The sequence below is a fragment of the Miscanthus floridulus genome, chromosome 4 (genome assembly GCF_019320115.1).
Source record: "Miscanthus floridulus cultivar M001 chromosome 4, ASM1932011v1, whole genome shotgun sequence".
In the NCBI taxonomy this organism is placed as follows: Eukaryota; Viridiplantae; Streptophyta; class Magnoliopsida; order Poales; family Poaceae; genus Miscanthus; species Miscanthus floridulus.
This window is the reverse complement of record NC_089583.1, coordinates 82,684,606-82,701,544: the sequence shown is the minus strand read 5'-3', so window position 1 is coordinate 82,701,544 and position 16,939 is coordinate 82,684,606. Positions and strand designations below refer to the sequence as shown.

Genomic DNA, 16,939 nt, shown 5'->3' with positions numbered 1-16,939 from the left:
AGTATAGTAAGTTAATCAAATAAGTTAGTTAGCATACACATGAAAATAAAAGTTAGATACATAACTCTGTACAGTAATTTAATCAAATAAGTTAGGTAACATACACATAGAAACACAAGCTAGACACATAACTTGGTACAATAAATTAATCAACTAAATTAGATAAATAACTATGTTATTTAACCTAGCACCCAAAAACATTTAGAACAAATTTATAGAGTAACGTAAGAAGCACAATTGAATACATAATCTTAAGAAAAAGCAGAAGAAACTATTTCAATAGCAATGAATGTAATAACTTAAGTAGAAAATCATACCTATTATACCCTATTGATATATAATTTAAAAGCTTTATACCCTAACAAATTTTAAAAGGTGCAACGATAAGGATTCAAACACAAAACAATAGGTACAATATAAAAAATCTTACTTGTTGCACAGCTATGTCTCGTATTGTAGGTAATAAGAATTGATTCTCCTTATGAGTGCACAAATAGCTATGTCAATGCCTCACATATAGGAATTGCGTGCTAGACTATATCTGATGAATCTTTCTGAGAAGTGATGACAAATATCAGCTGGAACAAGTTTGGCATTTTAAAGTGCAACCTGACAAATATGCATATAAGATTTAACAAAACAAATTAAAAGTCCTATCACAATGGCTAATTAAGTATCCATTTGTGAACAAAAGATCAGATATAAAAATTGCAAACAAAACTTAGGCATATAATTTAATTAAACCAATTTCAATATACAAGTTAATATCTGCATGTTATATGCAAATATAATAAACCAAACAGCTTATGTGCAAAAAGCTAGACATAAAATTTAATAGCTACAAGTTAATAACTACAAGTTATGTGCAGAAAGTTATACATAAAAGTTCCGCTGTAAAAATTTAATAACTACAAGTTATGTGGCAAAATTTGCACATAAAAGCTAGATGAAAAAGTTACAACTTTATAACTTCAACATAATAACAACAATATACAAGTTGCATGCATATAATTTAATAAACCAAGTTTAATTTAAGAAAATACTAGGACAATCGTAAGTTATAACTTATAATGTTATAATTTAATATACATGAATTGTCACTGGGAAAAAATTCTTCGAAACATGTGCAAGTGGGGTCTAGTTTTGTTTGCCTTGTTGCGTTGAACACACTAGTGTAGACGGAATTAAAAACGGATACATCGTTCTTAAGTTATAGCATTTTGAAAATAAATATTTTTCTTTTTGATGATGTTAGCGGCTATAGGAAAGCGCACTAGGAGGGGGAGGCGTGGTGTGATCGTTCGCTACATCCCAATCCGAGTGAACGATCACTCGAATTGAATTGGCGATAAGACACCATCATTGGATAGCGTCACACTTTTTCCCTACCATGTGGACCCCACTCAAGTGGCAAATTAAATAATTCCGGTTTGCTTTAGTTTAGGGCATTCATCCGTCCGGACAGACCCCGCACTCGCCCACGTTGCCCCCTCCCAGACAGACCCCATCCTCGACCGCACCACCCCCACCCACGCCCTCTCTGCCTACCCGCACCACGCATAGCAAGCCCAATGCGCTAGGCGCTCGCTAGCTCGCTCTTGGACTCATGCCTCCCTATCACGACCATGCTCCATCCGCCTGTTTCCTGCCCCTATGAAAGCTCTAGTTTGGTTTTAGTAAATTGATAAAACCCTAAGTGCTAACCTAGTTTATCAAAGTGATTATGAGATAGGTAACACTACTCCAAGTGATGAAGCAAATGACATGCCTCTTCTTCGAGCAATCCAATGTAAAAGTTGATTGGCATGGCATACATTCTTACTAAGGACATGTTTAGTGTATCTAGACATCTTTCACATTTAATAGGCACATTCATAAAAATCAAATGAATTTGATGCTTGTATGGTATCACTATTGCTTCTATGCTTAATTTGGTCTAGTGGTAGCATATGACATGTTTGTGGGCTTGAAAACCTAGTGTTTGATCTAGAAAATAAACTATAAGGGTTTAACTCAACATGGTACAAGATAACCCTCATTTGGAGGTGTGAAGAAGCTTGTCCTTGGATTAAATCAAGTTAAATTTCTTTGGCAAATGATCTAGATTGGACCCTATTTGGGAAAATGATCCTCATCCCATTGATTGACATTGATAATCTCAACCTATCTACATTTTGAACCTTTGTGGTCATTGATGATAAAGGGAGAGAAATAGTGTACAAAGATAATGAAAAGACAACAAAGGGGAAAGAAACAAAGATATAAGTGATAGGGCAAAAACTTGACATAGGGGGAGAGATATAACAAAGGAAGGGGATCAATTAAAATTTTAAGAACACAAGTAGGGGGAGCTTCATATGTTTGCTTGCATGGCACAAGTTTTAAATTTCAAATATCCATGCTTGTGTGGTGTATGCTAGTTGTAGGTTTGAATGATAAAATGAAAAACTAGCATGCATAGGATAAGTAACTAGACTCATGCTCCTATTATGAAAACTAGACCCTTACTTCTAATGTTGATCTCACGGGGTATTCTAGTTTTTATGTATGTCTAGTTACTCATGGTGCTAAGGATGGTATATTGGTGCACTTCGATTGGTATCACGCTTCAAATGTCCATTTTTTATACCTTAGCATCATTTGGTTGACATTGTCTCCTATATTTCCTATCTAATCATATATGCAAGCTACTATCCAAACTCTTAGCAGATATATAGGGGGAGCAATTGCTACCATATGAGATTCATGAAACTTGTCCATATCCTTTTACACATGGTAAATATGCTTGGGCAAGCAACATGGATTCAAATGAATTTCAATTCATATCTTTGTGAAAGGGTTGTTATCAATTACCTAAAAGGGAAAGATTGAAAGCTCTAGTTTGGTTTTGGTGAATTGATGAAACCCTAAGTGCTAACCTTGTTTATCAAAGTGATTATGAGATAGGTAGCACTACTCCAAGTGGTGAAGCAAATGAAGATCATGACATGATGATGGTGTTGCCATGGTGATGATTAAGTGCTTGGACTTGGAAAAGAAGTAAAAGAAAAAATAAAAGGCTCAAGGCAAAGGTATAAGTGGTAGGAGCCTTTTCATTTTGGTGATCAAGACACTTAGCGAGTGTGATCACATTTAGGTTCGATAGTCATACTATTAAGAGGGGTGAAACTCGTATCAAAATGCGGTTATCAAAGTGCCACTAGATGCTCTAACTCATTACATTTGCAGATCTAGTGGATTGCTAACACCCTTGAAAATGTTTATGAAAAATATGCTAACACACATGAACAAAGGTGATACACATTGTGTTTAGCACTGGGAGCAAGGGTTCGAAACTTCACCGGTGGAGAGTCCGCCCGTAGAGTGCGAACAGTCCGACGGTGCCACCAGCGCCCTATACAGAAAAGACAGGGTTTCACAGAATGCACCGGACGCTGGGTCACTTCATGACCGAACACTGGTGGGGTACATCCGGTCTCGCTGATGTGGCAGCACAAAGAAGAGGAGTAAGGACCTGACACTGATGCTGCGTCTGGTCATGAATTGTCACCTCTAGAAGCTTACTGGAAGTGACCGGATGCTAGGGTCCTATGTTTGGTCGGGCGTGACCGGACGCGTCCGGTCATGAGTGGAACCTTACTAGAAGTGATCGGATGCTAGGGTCTTGTGTCTAGTCCTACACTATAGCGCGTTCGGTCACAACTTAAGTGCTCCGATGACCATTGAGATCGGGCGATCAATGTTTGAAGCCGATGACACATGACAAGCATCGGGCAACCGGATGCTAGGGTCCCGTGTCTGGTCGATCTGACCGACGCATCCGGTCGCCCTGATTTCTCAGGGAACAGAGAGCCAACGGCTCTATTCGTAGGGGCTTTCTATTTAAGCCCCATTGCCAGCTCTAGCTCACTCTCTTGGCCATTTGCATTGACATAGCAACCTTGTGAGCTTATCTAAAGCCCTCCCACTCATCTCCATCATTGATTCATCATCTTTGTGAGATTGGGAGAGAATCCAAGTGCATTGCTTGAGTGTTTGCATCTAGAGCTACTTGGTGTTCGTGTTTCACTGTGGGATTCGCTTGTTACTCTTGGTGGTTGCCGCCACCTAGATAGCTTGGAGCAGCGAGGATCATCAAGCAGAGGTTAGTGATTGTCTCCAGCTTCGATCATGGTGATTGTGAGGGGTGCTTGACCTTTCCCCGGCGGAGAGCCAAAAGGTACTCTAGTAAATTGCTCGTGGCTTGTGTGATCCTCATCTTGTATTGGTTGTGCGGCATCGTATTGAGGGTTTGGCATGTGATGCCAATTAGCGCATGAACCTCCAAGTGAGTGAATCGCCACAATGAGGACTAGCTTTCCGGTAAGCAAGTGAACCTCGGTAAAAATCATTGTGTCATCATTTGATTCTGAGGTGATTGGTCTCCATTGGTATTCATTCTTGTGATTGATTGGTTCATTCCTTGACTCATCGGTATAACCATCTTTCTCACTCTCTTTACATTACCGTAAACTAGTCAAGCTTTTTAGTGTAGATAGTCATGAGAGCTTGTTAGTTTAGTTAGTATGGCTCTTTAGTTAGCCTTTGAGAGCACACTAACTTAGTGTAGTGACATAGTCATTGTGTGGATAGAAACTATATAAACTAGAATTGTGGTAGGTGGTTTGCAATTTAGTAGGCTAGCGCAACACTTGCTTCGTCTCATAATTGTCTAACTGGCTTGCTAAGTATTGTTGTAGAAAATTTCAATAGGCTATTCACCCCCCTCTAGCCATTAGGACCTTTCACCCTGCCGATGTCCGTGCCACCGACGAGCTTCACACTAGCAACCTTCGCACCACTCCACGGCTTCGAGCTCTACATCGATGAGCCTCCATTCGTCCAAGTAGCAAGCAAATGCTATGTTGAAAGCATATGTTGCAATAATATGTTTCAAGTGTTTCAGTTGTTTTCGAGGTATGTTGAAAGTGTTGTATATCGATGTTGCAAAAGTAGATCGGGATGTTGCATATGTTGTAATGGCTATACATGTATATTTTAAGTGTGTGTTCCAAATATTTCATCTATTCCAAACGAATGTTGCAAGTGCTTTGTCTGGATGTTGCAAAAGTAGATCTAGATGTTGCATATACATGGATGTTGCAAGCATATGTTTCAAGTGTTTTTAGGTGTTTCATATGTATGTTTGTAATTGTTTCATCTGAATGTTGCATATGTTTGCAATAGTTTTCCTGTATTTTTGCAAATGTTTCAGATGCTTGTTTCAAGTATTTCATATGTCTTCTTTTGTATGTTAGAAATGTTGCATCTGAATGTTTTAAAAGTACATCGGGTGTTACACATGGAATGCACGTGGGAAGCGGCCAGCGGTGCGGACGATGTCCTGGATCATCCTGGATGGTGTGGGACCACTACTGCTGTGCTCCCTTACGAGCCCGATGTGCTAGGCGCTCATTCACTCCCTGTGCGGACAACGTCCGGACGCGATGTCTAGGCGCTAGCAAGTCCGTTTTGTTTAAGCTTTCGATGAAGTCCATTTTAGTGCGTGTGGCAGAGGCGAGTTCGGTGGTTTTTTATCGAAACGAATAAAATAAATAGGAAGATGATGAAGTCGCCAAGACGACGCTAATGTAATGTGTACACAAGGTTCATTGGAGTATTGCTAGAAAATAAATCAGTTAATACTATTTTACCGACCATAACATACAATAGGTATTCATGAAGTCTTTTCTTTTTGGCGAAAGGGTTTGTAAGCAAGTGATTACGAGAGCTTCAGTAGCACATTAGGTTCTAGATTCAAAGATGCTCATAGGGGTAGGATTCATAAGGGTGAGTGTGTGCGCGTTGTGAGTGTCTGCGTTATACTATGTAATTCAGAAAAAACAACCAAATCCACATAACCAAGTATTAAAATCATCACGTTTTATTTGGACACGTTGCTTAAGTTTTCTTTTTCTTTCTTTTTGATTGACAACATATGTGTGGTTGTGACCATAGAGGAATGTATAAAAAAGTTTTAGAGACCATGGTGCCAGTGCCACCATATAGCGCACGGATGGAGACGAATGCTCGGTGGAAGCAGCGCCAGTGTGGAGAGCCCACGTCCAGTGGCGGATCTAGAAAAAATACTTAGGAGGGGCTGGGCCAAAAAGAGCTAGACCAACTTCACTCAATTATATCCCATACAAAGCTAAGATATAGCAGTTTTAAACCTTTTACATGATAACTATGATAAACAATCGAAAGTGCATCATAAAACGTATAAGAAGTAAAAGATACAATTTTTAGAACTAACCAACAAAAGATCGATAGATGATGATGCATTCACGCTGTTGTATTCTTCATGAATCATTAGAAGCAATCTATACAAGAAAAAATAAATTAGTGACACAAATTTCAAGTATTTAACTTCAAAGTTTTGAAGGTAGAAGAGAACATATATCATACCACTAAATTGTTCTGAGGCACTAACATACGCCGGGTTTTCATGTCTTCAAATCATTTTATGATTTTGTCATTCTTGATGCTTCTAAATATCTTCTTCTCAGTGTAACATATCATTAAGTCATTGAGCCATTCATCACCCATTTTGTTACACAAATCTGTCTTTACAATAGACATAGTAGAAAATATCCTCTCAACTGAAGTTATTGCCACTGGAAGAATTAATGTTAATTCAATAAGCCAATACACCAATCCATAAGATGTGTTCATTTTAGTCTTGACCATAATTTTAGCAACCTTTCCAAGCTCTGTACATCCAAGAAAGTCTTGAGTTATTCTAGCACGACTGACAAATCCTCTCAGTTGACCAGGCAAAAGAAGAAGGTCACCGACATCAAAATCCACAGCATAAATTTCAGCAAGTCTCACAAACTTATCCACATCAAAATTAGAGAAGGAGTTCCTTGGGTTAAGACAAGCCATGCATACTAATAATTCTGAACTAACTTCACCAAATCGATGATTCATCTCAGACAAAATGGCATCTATGGCAGCAAGGAAAACCTCAACATGGTACAAGTGCATGTTTGTTACCTTTTGCTTTCTACGTGTAGATGTCCCTCTAGCATTTATTTCCTTGTCCATATCTAGCACTTCAATCTCATTCTTATCACAGAATGTTTTCATTCTTTTGAATAAGGGATCCCATCCATTGTCCCTCATATCCTACAACTGCTCTTTGACATCTATGATCAATTGCATTGCCTCAACAATGTCTTATCCTTCCTTTGCAAAGCACGTGACAGACTGTCTGTGATGCTCAATAATTCTATCATTCAATGCATTATGAACACAAAATCAAACCTCTCCATTTTACCAATTAAACCAAATGCTCCACCATTATTTCCTGGTTTAACGGAGTCTTTCTTTACTATCTCAAGAATGTCTATGACAACTTCCCACATCACCAAACTACGAAGTAAAGTTTTAAGATGTGAACCCCATCTAGTATCTCCAGGCCTTGCTAGGCTACATTCCTGGTTCAAACCTTTTTCAGTGATAATCTCCCCACTCTCCAACTTTTCTAACAACACATCATGATTGTTTGCAAGCAAGGCATCCTTTCCATACATGATGCGCCGATAGTGTTGACTATTAGAGTAACATAGTTCAAGAAATCTACAATGGCTGGAGTAGAAGTTGCAACAGAAACAACCATATTTTATTTCATGTTAGTACAAGTGTACAAGTAAAAGTCGAGGTAAAAAATAGAGTTGTCATCTACTAACCTCAAAATTACAGCCATCTGTTCTTTTATTGATACATCTCGGGACTCATCAATCAATATAGAGAATTTTTTATCTCCAATCTCATCCATAATCACTGACATGACTTCTTGTGCACAAGCTTTTGTAAGGTCCTTCTGTATATGATGAGATATCATTGTGCAATTTTTTGCACCTTTATCGTATGCATCCTTAACAATCTCAACTTTATCTTTGTACTAATCAACCATCTCTCTATATGTACCCTTGTTGTTGGAAGTAGAGGACTCATCGTGTCCACGAAAAGCATCACCTTGCATTATGAGAAATCTTGCTACATCTAAAGAAGACTTAAAGCGAATCTCATATCTTTCTCTTCCTCCTTGCTAATTACATCAATTCTTGTAGCCACATTTGTTCTTTGGTTCATAAAGTCATCACACTTTAGCCTAGCATTATTGTGAGTCTTGCAAGTACCGTGCCGATTAAGATTGTCCTTAGCTTTTTTTCTAGTTAGTATAACCATCCTTTGCAAAGATAGAACTACCAAATTTTTTAGGTTTCCCCGGATAAAAAAAAGATAACAATATAAGCAATAAGCTGCTTCGACTCACTATACTCTAACCAATCAAACTCGTCAAACCAAGTTTGATGAAATGATCTCCATTGACCATTTTGCCATTTACGAGCAAAGGTAAGATTACGAGGTTGGGTCGGACATCTCAGAGCATATGCCCTTCTAACTTGGTCTCTAATTTCTGGTGGATATTCTTCAATTGGTATGTAATTTCCTGGATCACCAACTACATCGGATTGACTAAACTTCACTCTACGCCGAATTGGTTGATTTATGCTGTCATTAGTGCCTGGAGTTGATGTACTACTTGTACAAGAAAAATATGTGTGCAATGTTCTTTTGGACATTTTGAATAATCTGCAATTTATTAAATCCTAATCAAAATTTTGAACGATTACAAAGTTCAAAAGGCAAATCTAAAGAAAAAGGGTATACCTGCTGGCTGCTGCCCTGTTGGTGCTGCGGTGCTGCCGCCTACTCGGCCGCCGCGTCGCCCCTCGTCGGAGTCACCGCCGCGTCGGTGTCGCCCCTAGCCGATGGCCCTATGCCCCTGCTGGCTGCTGGCCGCAGCTGCCTGCTGCCTCCGCCCGCCAGGATCCCGGCGCCTCCATCAGCCGTTGGGTTGGAGCCAACCCTAGCTGGAGCCGCCGCCGCTCGCCTAGTCGCCCACTCGCCCAGTCGCTCGAGTCGAGTGTAACTCCTCTGCTCCCGTGACCGACATAATGAGAAACGAAGGAAAAAGGTCGGTCTTCTTGTTGATGCAAAAGTGATCTGCAAACACAAAGGGCTAATACCCGAATCGATATCCAAAGCGTGCCAGTCGATTTGACCTGCTAATCGACAAGGATGAAGACACGAACACTTTGGTCCTGACAACAGCGATACGCCCGGAAGTCACGGCCAAGAGGTGCCAAAAGATGTGTTGATGCAAAAGTGATCTGCAAACACAAAGGGCTAATACCCGAATCGATATCCAAAGCGTGCCAGTCGATTTGACCTGCTAATCGACAAGGATGAAGACACGAACACTTTGGTCCTGACAACAGCGATACGCCCGGAAGTCACGGCCAAGAGGTGCTCACACGGAACTCGAGAATCGCCGAAGGTCGCACTGAAGCGATGCAGCTCGCCGAATCAATGAGAACTCGTAAAAAGGAAAAATATGCAAATTGACGAAGTCGCCGAAAAGTAAGTAGATGCAAATAGGAGTAAAAAGTTGGTTTTGATATTGATTGATATTGTCTATTACATTGCCCCTTACTCCATATTTATACCCTGATCTAAAGAGACACAACCAAACACAACTAGGACACCAATCCCATATCTAAGGAAACACGTGACTCTTACACGAATCATAACCTAACAAATATAGAAAAGGAAATCAACTCCTATCTATTTCCCTGTCCGCCTCAATTACGATGGAAATCTCACTGTCCTCCTTCCCATCGGCATATTCCCTGCTTCATCGGCAGTAGTCTTCAAGTCTTCCTTCATCGGCATACTCCCTGTTTCATCGGCAGTAGTCTTTAAGTCTTCCTTCATCGGCATACTCCCTGTTTCATCGGCAGTAGTCGTCAAGTCTTCCTTCATCGGCATACTCCCTGTCTCATCGGCAGTAGTCTTCAAGCCTCCTTTCATCGGCATCGACAACAACTCCTCCAACCTCATCGGCAACGCCCGAGTCCAAATCAACCTTTCCATCGATCATCACCAACTATCGGCAACCATTTTTACAAACTGGCTTTCATTGGCTATCAAAGTATTCAATAACTTTCCCCTTGCCGATTGGTCCACTCCGATTATTTTGACACGTGCAAAAAACGGTGTCAACACATGCCCCCCAATTTCGGAGTATAAAACCATTAATGCTCCGAAATTTACTCCAGATAACGCTTGCCTTTGCCCAATTACCGTAACTCATTCCCCAAGCCAAAACTTGATTTGCTATCAAATCCAATCAAATCTAATCTTGATCCACGCACTTCAGTAAATATCGCACAATCGCCAACCACTCTTGCCTTGATTGAGATACCAAAACAACAACCCATCGGCAAGATCTTAACATGATAATGCTGCCATTTTAAGAATTAAAATATCATGTATCAATATCCCTTCCAAGTCATGATTATTTGTTATCAACTCATCTGTACAATCCCCTGATTATCGCGCGAATAGTTACCATATCCCCCTGCACCGCCTTGACCTATATGCGCGCGTCATAGAGATAAGTCCAAAATACCCTTATTCTGGCCGGCTTATAAATAGATTTCTCCGGAACCCTCATTCTCTATCTTCAGCCTCCAATCCTTGGCATTCTCTCTCTCCGGCGGCGACTCCGACGAACAACCGCGCGACCTTAACCAACAAGAACCCTTCTCCGGCGCTAACTTCAAGTTCTCGGCTCGTATCTCCACCTTCCTCAAGACAATGGCCATCAACTTCGACGTCCCCGCGGTTCGCTCCACTTCCACTACCTTTTACTTTGATCTTTTTGCAAATTTATTCAGTTGGTGATTTTTCCTTTCTTCTGTCTTCTGGATTCCATAACCTTAGGAACTGCGCAACAAATTAATTATCCCAACCGATCAGCCACACGTCCAATGCCTTGGACCAATGGGCAACCCAGATCCAACCGATCTGATCAACGCAGAGGTTAACAGAATCCCCTTTAGAGCCCAAAATTTCTCTCTGAACTTGTGGAAAGACACATTCCGATCTTGGCCCAAAACCACCAAAGGGTGGAAAGATTGGTATTTGAGGGTTAATAGATCGATGCAAGTATACTGGGCAGAACGAAAGTTAGACCAATGTATCAGGCTCTCTATTGCCGATATGCAGAAAAATGAATCAATGATAATTGCAGCTGCTTATTTCTGGTCAGATACGACCAATACTTTTATGTTTGGACATGGCCCAGCTACCCCTACCCTTGCCGATGTCCACATGCTTACTGGCTTGGACATCTCAACTGCCGATGAAGGCTCCATCTATGGTAGAAAGCCTGAATATAGAGTGAATACCCGTAACATCGGCGGTTGGACAGGATATATTCAAGAATACCAGAAAACCGGGACACCTAGCCAGAGGGAACATGCCACATTCCTGAATATGTGGTTAGAAAAATTTATCTTCTGTGGTCGATCAGTAGGACCAACCAACGCCTTCCTCCCTGCAGCTGAACTTCTGGCTAATGGCGTAAGGTTTCCTCTTGGCCGATACCTTCTGAGCTCCACTTATCATCTTCTTCACCAAGTGTCTCAGAAACTTCTGCTTGGCGAACCCATCGGCAACCTGGGAGGCCCGTGGTGGTTCATCAACATGTGGCTGAATGCCCATATGCACAAACGTTTGCAATGGGACTTTTTTGCTCAACAATTCCCACGAGAAATTGCCGAAGATTATGTGCTCGGGGATGATGAATCGGCAACACGCTCACCCCTCAATTTTGGTGAAGCCATAATTGTCCTTCCTGGAACAGAAGCCAACGAAGACCAAATCGGCAGATTCTTTCAAAGCTTCTATAATGGTCTTTCTCGTGATCATAGGGCCTGGGTGCCTTATATCGACGAAGAAAACAGATTCCCCCTTCTTTTCAACTTTGCCGATGACACTCTGAATCAAGATAATGAGCTCATGATGGCTATCATCACTCCCAGGGCAATTCCAGTAAACACATTCGGCAGCGGGAAAAACACCAACATTACATATGAATTTTACAACCCATCGGCAGTATCCCGCCAATTGGCTTTTGGGCAACTGCCAATCAAACTCTGCTTTGCCGATGTGATCAAACCCAGGGAAACAATCACCTGCGGAACAGACTGGAACAAGGTAGTACAACTTTCTCCTGATGCCGATACCACAGATGTTGATATATCCACCTGGACACCAATATCTTTCATCACCGAGTCATACAAGCAATGGTGGCGAGAGTGGAAAGAGCAACTGTTCGCGACTTCTGCTCACACATATCGGCACATGATCGATTCTGAATATGCCATCCCTGACGACGCGGTAAGTTTCTTTGAACTCCCTTCTGCTTTTCCTTTCATTTATCAATAACTGACTCCCTTGTAACAGGTTAACCACCCAGCACCATCGGTGAGCAAAAGTGGGAAACCCTTCAACCTCCGGCCTATTTCCCCAACATCGCCGATCGGCTACAACGCTCCCACCTTAGCCGCTTTGACCCACCAGAAGATTCGTACCAAGACCATCACTTCTAAGTCCAAATTGGCTATATCCAGGGCTACTCCATCGGCCGCTGCTACAACCTTGGTCAAAGCCTTTAAGGTAACAACCTTGTTTATTTTCACTTATGCCAATCACAAACTATATTAACCTTAATCATCAGGGGGTAAGAGCTGCTACTGGATCATCATTGGCAATTCCGCCGATATCAAGCACCACTCCTTCAGAGGTAGCTTCTTGACTTTACATTTTATCTGTTAAATATCATATCTCACACTTGTTTTACAGCAACAATTGGGTACATCGGCAAACGTACCAGATGCCCAAGCTTCACAACCAACAAGTGTCGATGCCCCCCAGCCGATCGTTGCCGATGTCCAAGCAAAGCGCAAAGCTTCAACAGATACTGAAGCACAGCCAAAACGACAAAGGTCTATGCCGATCCCTACATCTGCCCCAATGTCATCGGTCATCATACCTCAAGAGCCTACCACCGATGAAGTCACAGAGGATATCCCATCGGCAAGCTCAGCCGATCCACACGACATACTCCAGGTTGCTTCCTCCAGTCAAGCACAGGAAATTGCCTTGAAACAGGTAAACCGATCAACCTATCTGATTTTACAATACTCATACTTACCCCTGATTGATCTCCTTGTCTTTCTTTCAGGAACAAGATTCCCCGAACAGCCTATTTTCCTTTGCCATTGACATTTCTGACGACGATGGAGAGGAAACAAGTTCTTCCCTTGCACTGGGAACAATATCGGCAGAAACTAAATCCAAGTTGGAAACCCTCCTGAACTTGCTACAGCAAAGTACCGCCCAACTGGTAGATGACTCGGACCCCGCAAAGGCAATCTTCAAAACAATTCGTGGCCAGGTCCCTGCCGATGTTGAAGAAATACTCTTCCCAGCAGCTCACTTAGAAAGCCGTCAACTGCAATATCAACGGGCTGCTCAGCGCATTGCCGATAGAGCAGCTCAAGCTCAACTTAAAGGAGAGATGCTACAACTGAAACAAATCGCTGATGAGAAGCACAAGGGCATCGTCAACTTGCAGACTTCGGGTGCTGCACTTAAGCAGAAAATCTTGGATCTATCGGCAAGGAAGGCAGCTCTATTGGCTGAATTGAAAGAAATTGATGCAGCCTTAACTCATGCTCAACAAGAAGAAAGCCAGCTACCCAATGCCGTCAAAGCCCTTCTGCAAGAAAGAGATATCCAAGCTCGCAAAGCTTTAGCCATGAAGAAGAAACTCAAGCCTGTGGAGGGTGCTGCCGATGACGATATCAAAGAAATGGAAGAAGCCGACCAGATTCGCCTGCGTGCGATATTAGCTATCCAATCCTTGCTGAACGTGTAATCTTATTTATTGTATCGGCACTTTATGAGACATTGATACCCTTGCATAATTCTTAGCCGATAGTACTGTTATCGGCACTTATACTTTTATGCATCTGTCCAGATACTAGGGTAATATTTCTTTAAATATTTTCCATTTAACGCTCTGGGAAACACAACCCCTTCGAGGGTTTCTAAAATATATGCATTACCAGGAATAGACTGATTTATCCGATATGGACCTTCCCAATTAGGAGACCACTTTCCAAACTTTGAACTTTTAGTCCCAATCGGTAAAATCAATTTCCAGACCAGATCTCCATCGGCAAACTCTTTTACTTTCACCTTCTTGTCATACCATCTAGCTACTCTTTTCTTATTTTCTTCAATACTAACTAAAGCCCTTAACCGATGACCCGCCACATCTTCCAACTCATCTTTCATAAGAGTATTATACTCATCGGCTGTCAGCTGATTTTGAGAACGTATTCGTCTAGAGCCAACCTTAATTTCCCAAGGCAACACTGCATCGTGTCCATATACTAACTGATAAGGCGTTACTTTGGTTGCACCATGGCATGACATCCGATATGACCACAAGGCTTCATTTAATACTGTATGCCACCTCCTAGGATTTTCTTCAATTTTGCGCTTAATGAGTTTGATGATCCCTTTGTTAGAAGCCTCAGCTTGACCATTAGCTTGAGCATAATATGGAGAAGAATTTAAAATTTTAATTCCCATACCTACAGCAAACTCATCAAATTCTCCTGATGTAAACATAGTACCCTGATCGGTAGTGATAGTCTGAGGAATACCAAATCGGTAAACAATATGCTCTTTCACAAAATCAATCATATTGACCGATGTCACCTTCTTTAAAGGAATTGCCTCAACCCACTTTGTGAAATAATCGGTAGCAACCAGAATAAATTTATGTCCTTTACTCGATGGCGGATAGATCTGACCAATGAGATCAATAGCCCATCCCCGGAACGGCCATGGTTTGATTATAGGATTCATAGCCGATGCAGGCGCTCTTTGAATATTACCAAACTTTTGACACCCCTGGCATCCCTTAAAATATTTAAAACAATCTTCAAGAATAGTCGGCCAATAGTACCCATTCCTTCTGATCATCCATTTCATCTTGAAAGCCGATTGATGTGCCCCACATACTCCTTCATGAATTTCACCCATCAAGCTTTTCGATTCATCATTGCTAACACATCTGAGTAAAACTCCATCTATAGTTCGATAATATAATTCATCATCGAGGAGCACATATTTGGTAGCTTGGAACCTTATACGTCTCTCGACCTTTCTACATGGATCCTTTAAATAATCGACAATCTCTTTCCTCCAGTCATCGGTATCAACTGCCGATGTTAGCACTTCCTGAATAGGCTGATACCCTGAAGCATGCTGAGCTAGTCGATTAGCTTCCTCATTATGCAATCGAGAGATATGTTCAAGACGAAAATCTCTAAATCCTTTCAACAATTGCAAACATCTTTCATAATACGGAATCAAAGCTTCACTTCGGCATTCATAAATTCCATCTAATTGATTTATAACTAGCATAGAATCGCCAAAGATTTCAACAACATCGGCATGTATCTCCTTCAGCAATTCTAACCCCTTTATCAAGGCTTGGTATTCAGCTTGATTATTTGTCGCTGTAGCAACAATCGGCAATGAAAACTCATACTTCTTTCCTTGAGGTGAAATTAACACAATGCCGATACCTGCTCCTTCACCACATGTGGACCCATCGAAGAAAAGTGTCCAGGGAGCAATCCCCAAAGAATCCACCGTATTACAATGCTGAGTGACAAAATCAGCCATCACTTGCCCTTTAACTGCCTTAGTTGATTTGTAGCGTAGCTCAAATTCTGATAATGCTAAAATCCATTTGCCGATTCTACCACTTAATATCGGCATCGACAGCATATACTTGACCACATCGTCTTTGCATATGACCATACACTCGGCAGATAACAAATAATGCCTTAATTTGACACAAGAAAAGTATAAGCACAGACACAATTTCTCGATAGCCGAATACCTCGTCTCAGCATCCACTAATCTTCTGCTCAAATAATAAACAACACGCTCCTTCCCTTCAAATTCTTGAATAAGAGCTGAACCGATAACTGTATCATCAGCTGACAAATACAACCTGAAAGGCTTCCCATGTTGAGGTGGAACTAGCACTGGAGGATTTGATAAATATTTCTTAATTTCATCAAGGGCTAATTGCTGTTCAACTCCCCATACAAATTCCTGATCAGCTTTTAATTTAAGTAGTGGGCTGAAAGCCTTGATCTTACCCGACAGATTAGATATGAATCTTCTAATGAAATTAATCTTACCGATCAAAGATTGCAATTCAGTCTTATTGGCAGGAGCAATCACCTTGTTAATTGCATCAATAGACTTCCCACTGATTTCAATGCCCCGTTGATGCACCATAAAACCCAAGAATTGTCCTGCCGATACACCGAATGCACATTTATTAGGATTCATCTTCAATCCATGCCTCCTTGTGCACTCCAGTATCTTTCGCAGATCGGCTAAATGTGCTGTGATATCTCCAGACTTAATCACTACATCATCAATGTAGATCTCCACTAATGTGCCGATGTACTCATGAAAAATAAAGTTCATAGCCCTTTGATAAGTAGCACCGGCATTTTTCAAACCAAACGTCATGACTATCCACTCGAACAACCCCACATGTCCTGGACATCTGAAAGCAGTCTTGGGAATATCCTCCTCAGCCATGAATATTTGATTGTAACCTGCATTACCATCCATGAAGCTAATAATTTGATGTCCAGCCGCAGCATCAATCAACAAATCAGCAATCGGCATTGGATAGCCATCCATCGGTGTGGCTTTGTTGAGATTCCTGAAATCAATACAAACACGAAGTTTTCCATTTTTCTTATAAACAGGAACCACATTAGAGATCCACTCTGCGTATCGACATTGCCGAATAAACTTTGCTTCAATTAATTTAGTTATTTCGGCCTTAATGTCAGGAAGTACATTAGGGTTGCATCGGCGCGCTGGCTGCTAATGTGGCCGAAATCCAGATTTGATAGGTAACCGA

The 16,939-nt window shown here is 41.3% G+C and overlaps 1 protein-coding gene across 1 annotated transcript; it reads left to right on the top strand.

Annotated features, from left to right (window-relative positions):
• The first annotated feature begins 12,675 nt into the window (after positions 1 to 12,675).
• Positions 12,676 to 13,932, top strand: LOC136551864 (uncharacterized). The gene is made up of 3 exons (XM_066543405.1): positions 12,676 to 12,706; positions 12,766 to 13,074; positions 13,148 to 13,932. Exons 2-3 carry the CDS (start codon positions 12,913 to 12,915, stop codon positions 13,841 to 13,843), a joined length of 858 nt encoding a protein of 285 aa, XP_066399502.1. The 5' UTR covers positions 12,676 to 12,706; positions 12,766 to 12,912; the 3' UTR covers positions 13,844 to 13,932.
• The last annotated feature ends 3,007 nt before the right edge of the window (positions 13,933 to 16,939 follow it).

Excerpts from the sequence above, each read along its gene's own strand:
- LOC136551864 (XM_066543405.1), top strand. The coding sequence starts at position 12,913 with ATGCCGATCCCTACATCTGCCCCAATGTCATCGGTCATCATACCTCAA. Across the intron at positions 13,075-13,147 it reads AGGAAATTGCCTTGAAACAG|GAACAAGATTCCCCGAACAG; the intron begins GTAAACCGATCA and ends TCTTTCTTTCAG.